Raw genomic sequence first — 6,025 nt, forward strand, 5'->3', positions numbered from 1 at the left:
TTTTAGACGAGGCGTAGTTCCACCTAACTGATCGTGTAAACAATCAAAACACCTGCTGTTTGTATTCTGAAAATCCACATCGTTTACAAGAAATCCCTATTCATGATAGGAAAGTTGAAGTTTGGTGTGCTGTTAGTGCAAGACAAACAATCTGTCCGAATTTTTAAGAGTAGAACACACTTTGTCTACTCTTCATTGTTCTTAAATTGAGCATTTTATTTATTGTGAGGTTAAATAGCGTATATAGATTACCGGTAGAACAAATGAAATAAAAAATCTTACAGTGGCCGAACTTAATTGTGTCAATCAGAATGTGTTTTTCCCGATACAACGGCTGTTTAGCCGAGGGAGGACGACATTTCCAGCATCTTCTATAAGGTACGATTTTATACACGCTTTAAGTAGCGGAATTAACGTACGAGTGCGGCCGGCTGCGACATGCACAGCCGCAGAGAAGCAAAACACCGTGCCAGCGGTCAGTAAATGTAATAGAAGCCCTGCAGCTTTCTTTAGTAGGGCAGGGATTCTCATATAGTAGACTTACGCTACATGAAAGAATACTTTCCATTAATGAGGGAACACCAGTCCGTTTCTCACTAACGTAAAAATTATTATTAAGTTAAATTAAAATTGAATTAAGTATCAATCACCCTTGTACATTGTCCATCGTTGAAGTAGGTAAAGAAATGCATCTTACAGGTTCTGGGTGAATAGATTATGAGTTTTCCGTGCTACTCGCTGGGCTGCATAGGCCGTACGGCAACACGAGTCGCTCTACACCTGACGTCTCCAAAAGCGTACTCGCGAGTAAGCCCCTGAACGGAACCGAAGCCAGTACGCAATGAGCGCGCTCCGCCTCACCCATCCCCACCTGTACTGTACTCAATGTTTATGCGCAAACGAAGAGCAGTGGCAGACTGCCATTATCATTATGTTGGTCGGAGTCTTCCACCGTTTCACAATGTCTTCTAATCATGGACGTAGTACATTCAAGGATGAATAGGAAGAGAATTTTTTTTGTGTCAGTGGGGGAATGTGAAATGCTTAATTTGTTCGAAAATTCTTAAGGGTGTGTTAAAATTCAACATGCGACGACAATACTCGACTCTTCACAAAGAATATCATACAATTACGGGCATGTTGGACATGTAAAAATAATTTATTTTGGGACTATCTGTATAACTGTTGGTTATACATAATAATCAGTATATTACAATACGTTTACACTTAGTTCCGCATGACAAACATGTTTTTCGTTTCATTTTGGGTTAAATGCGTAGGCCCACAAATATTTTGATAAATATAAAACAAGAAAATACAAACACAAATCACACACGTGTCCTCAGTCTTAAACAGAAAAACCTTCTTGCTAGCTGTGTTCTAGCTTGGTATATTGGGAAATCAATGAAACCCTTTACAGAAGCATCATTTGTAAAATAGTGCATACAGGACGTTACTAAAATACTGTGTCCAGAACAAAGTCAAAGTTTAAGAAACTTAAATTGTTTCCAATTACAGTTCAGAGAAGGAATTTCAAGATTGCAAATGTAATTAAATCTGAAGTCGAAACCACAATTAACCAGTTTGTAGCTTACTCACTTGCATTGTACGAAAGCACAGATAGAAATGACAAAGCTCACCTAGCCATTTTCATCCGAGGAGTTAATGAACATTTTACTGTGTCTGAATGTCTTCTAGATGTAGTTACAAAATACAGCTGGAGAAGATCTTTTCCAGGCACTGAAAGGCACCATAGAACAGAAAAGGTTGAATTTGCAATGCCTTGTGTCAAAAGCAACAGACGGGGCTCCAGCTTCATAGTATGTCAAAATAATATACAAACGTATGATATTTTTTATTCTTTTGATGTTATTATTTGTAAACATAAGCAGACCGTTGCCGCAATCCCCCACTGATCGCTTCCATCCGTAGAGGTACGAGTCTCTTCCCCTTCTCTAGCCTTACAGCACACTGTGTTCGGCGGGCAGCATCGAGAGCACGAATGACGATACGCTTTTTGGAGACCTCTGCTCTAAACCAAACTACAACTTCAATACTAAATAATATAAAAAAATGATTATTTAGTTACACACCTGTGTCATCCAAGCTGCTGTTGGAACTGATTTCCTTCATGTTTCAAATATTTCTCGCATCGACTAATGAAATTATCTAGGGGAAATTTCTAGGCGATGTCCGATGTCATTGAGAACTTCTTGAGTAAGCACTGTACGTCGTTACTCGTATCTTCACTTCTTATTTCGAATACTTTCGATATCCCGAAATGTATGATTCTCAGTACAACTTGGAATGCATCCATCAGGGAAATTTTCTTGCAATAATCATTTGACAGTACGATCCGATTTTGTACGCACACCCACGAATTGTTAATAAACATTCGTTGTGGAACAGAATTTCTTTGAACTATTAGCCATACCTCAGTCGACTGTAGTAGAACGTCGGAAGGCTAAACTTGGCAACACTGTGTCGTCTGCTGTTGTCAGTCATACTGCTGTCATACTTTGCTAGACTAGACGGCACTTCGGAAGGCGATCAGCTGCTATATGCGCCGTAGCATTTCTGGCATGTGACGTCACAAGTTTGTACAGTAGAACCAATGGGAATCAGTCTATTACAAGTACTTCCCGAGATCGTTTGTTCACGTTTGAGTGTTTCAATACATTGAATAAGTAAAACTAACATTTACTCCGTGTGTGTAAGATAAATAAATGGAAGAAGAGACTGTAAAAAGACAAGTATTGCACAGGCATGCGTGGAAAATAGTGTTTAAGGTGTATAATTATTTTAAAAACGTTGACGAGCAGAACGTTGCCGGCCATCTGGTGCTGGCTGCAACATTTCCAACTTGCAAGAAACGACTACAGAAGCATGTGTTGTGGGATTGAGAACCGTGCAAAGAATATTGTTAATGAAGGAAAGAGGGTTTGTTTGGTGTCATGTTACAGTAAGCAACGGCTAAGGTCATTATTGTCTTTTGATAATTTAAATTATCTCCTGCACTATTTGTATTGCACGTGCGCGTGAAGTACGATGTGACAATGTTGTACGCTGCCTTGCTCTCTCTATCTGTCTCTCTCGACGCAAACGCTAGCAGACTATCGCCTTCCGAATTGCCGTCGACTCTAACAGAACCAAAGCGTTTTAATGTTAATATCAGAATAAAACCGTTAAAAAGTTAATCATATTTCGTACAAGGAGCCTGTATAATACATTACGGATTATAGATAGACATATACATTTGCAACAAAGTAAAGTAATCCTCTTATATAGGCTATTTTAAAAATCTTGAATAATGTCATATCTTTAAAAAAATGCTATAATTTAATACAAGAATTCGTAAAGGGTATGTCGTGTCTTCATTATTTTTGTCATTTCCCACATGCTACAGTTTTATATTATTTATAAAAAATATTCCATTACAGTAAGTACAAAACTCAAATAAGTACAATTCATAGGCGTGAATATTAAAACATTTTGTTACATTGCACTTTATTTAGGTCATATGCCTACGTTGGTTTTCAGCCAGAATTAATGGACCTATCCAGTTAGGCTAGGTCACTTTTTTCAAACTTCAGTAATATTAATTTATAAAAAAGACACTGTAATTATCTTAAAAGGAGTCGTGTCTTTATTATTAGATATTTTTATCTTATTTCGAACGTCTATACGGCAGTTTTATATTGTTTTATCAAAACATTATTCCATTACATTACATGCAATACCGGTGCTCAACACATAGGCCTACTGTATAATTCCTAGGCCTAAATGTCTAGGCCAGGGCTCTACACCATATCTTATTTAGGCCTTAATTTTTCACATCATTTTCTAAAATGTCTGCAATGTTCTCTTATTATATACTAGTTTACTGGTAGCTATGACATCATTCCTTGCCTTTGAATATTATTATTTAACTACGTTCATAATGATTGAAAGTATTTTATCAGCAAGTTTAACTTATTCCGTCGTACGTGAGCATACGTACATCGTTTACAAAGCCAACATCACTGTTTTTGAGAGTAACTTCTTTTGATTTCCATATTCTACATAGTTTTCTTCATTAACACTGAAATCAATCTATTTACAATGCAGTAGGCAATTGTTGCAATGTAAAGTACAAAATCTGAAGGAAGAGTGAAGTCTTCCTAGATTCAAAGCGTAAACATAAATAGCCTCCTATCTTGATTGTTGATTTCTTTCTCTACCAAGTAATCAATACAAAGTCAGCAATGTGACTTCGAGGATATCTTTAAAGAGGCATAAGTTGATATGCTCAGAAGGCTAAAAGTATAAGGGTCTTGGATAACTCTAAAAAATGTAACTACCAGTACATTTACCATTTCGTTTCTTTCTGGTTCTGTTTCATCTGCTGTTTCAAATGTCTCCGAGAACAATTTTAGAAATCCATACTTGGCTGATTTCATGCCAAAACTTAAAACGAAAAACTCAGTATAAATTGTAAATTGAAGAGTCCACTGCAAGAATGATGGATGTCACTTTCTTGTCGAAAATGAACCAAGACTGACAATGCATACCTTAAGACATGTAGAATGTACATAGAGAGTTATATGGCATTAACACTGATAGTCATCGTCCAGTAATGATTGGAAAATCACAGTTAAGCTTTGAGCACTAAGCATTTCAAACTATCAATTGCTTCTCCTGAAAAATGTATTTCAAATGACATCCATCATTCTTGCAGTGGACTCTTCAATTCTCTTCAATACGCGAAAGCAAGGCTTAAATCGCATAGTACACCACGCTCTCGTAGGAAGATTGATGCCGGATGCACATGTTGCCAAGTTTCCGCCTTCCGACCTCTACTATATAGAGTCGACAGTGGCCATACCTTTCTTAGCACATTACTGTACACGTGCGCAGTGTAACCAACGCGATTCTTAAAAACCCGCTATGAAATAGTGCAGAAACCGCTAAATGACTATATTGTCGATGTAAAATTAAATTATTCTGCCGCTGTAAGTGCAAAAATATCCGTTAAATCCCTATATCAGCAATAAAATTTAACAAATTTTTACCTGCGAAACTAACACAGAAAAATGCCAGATCTAGCGGGAAAACCGCTGAATTGGCAACACTGCACGTGCGGTTTCAACAAGACCGATTACGCGTTCCCTCGCTCCCTGCTGTGGCCTTGGCCGACATCGCAGTTAGTCTGCCTGACCGCGCACGGGCGGGAAACTCACAATCTGTCCATCCGGTACCTCTAAATCATAAATGGGATTCAACTTGTTAGACTAGCAGAGTCTAAGAAGATATCAGTTGACGATATATCGAGTCGCCGTAAACTATCTAAATGCATGTTCTTATTTACAGTAAAGAATCTTTGAAATTTATATAAGTATCAATAATAAGTTAGGCTACTCTTTAAAATTGTAATAGGCCTATGTTTAGAATAACCTTGAGTGCTTTACATCAAGTTCTATGATTGAGACATAAAATAAGTAATAAATACACTTGGAAATATACACTATAGATCTATTCTTAATTTACTTTTGTTATTGCATTTAGGAAAAAGGTGCTCAAATCGGTCAGAGAGAAGGAATCAGTAAGATCGACTTAAATAAAGTAATAAAAATGTATGGGTGTAAGAAGTCAAGAAAGAACAGATTTCGTAGAAGGAAATATGTCTACAGAAACTCAGAACACTGGAAGAGAATATGATAAGAATGTGAACCATTCAATATTGTAAATATTTTAATATTGTAATTGCAATTTCGTATTAAATATAAACCTCACACATGAATTAATGTTGTATTCTATAATATCCCTGGTTGTTGTTGTTGTAACGAGTGTAGCTACACTTGGAAACAGGTTTCGCTTAGTATGACGTTGTTTGAAAAGTCATTATGGGCTAGTAACGGCCCGCTTAGTGGTGATTCAGCGCGCAAGTGTTCGGCAATGGAATCTCGCAGTTTATACAGAGTGAAAAGTAATTAAGCCGACAAACTCCGGGAGGTTGTATGGGACACCAATACAAACATTTTTCTTT

At 37.1% G+C, this 6,025-nt stretch overlaps 1 protein-coding gene across 1 annotated transcript in view; it reads left to right on the forward strand.

Moving 5' to 3' along the window:
* The window catches only part of LOC138715103 (hatching enzyme 1.2-like), a 57,007-nt gene extending 51,209 nt beyond the window's left edge, over positions 1–5,798 (forward strand). Inside the window, exon 6 of the mRNA XM_069848052.1 lies at positions 5,545–5,798. Within this exon, the coding sequence (XP_069704153.1) occupies positions 5,545–5,697 (153 nt within the window). The 3' untranslated portion in view covers positions 5,698–5,798. The remainder of the gene's footprint in view (positions 1–5,544) is intronic.
* Positions 5,799–6,025: the final 227 nt, after the last annotated feature.

This window comes from Periplaneta americana, chromosome 1 (assembly GCF_040183065.1).
Source record: "Periplaneta americana isolate PAMFEO1 chromosome 1, P.americana_PAMFEO1_priV1, whole genome shotgun sequence".
Classification (NCBI taxonomy): domain Eukaryota; kingdom Metazoa; phylum Arthropoda; class Insecta; order Blattodea; family Blattidae; genus Periplaneta; species Periplaneta americana.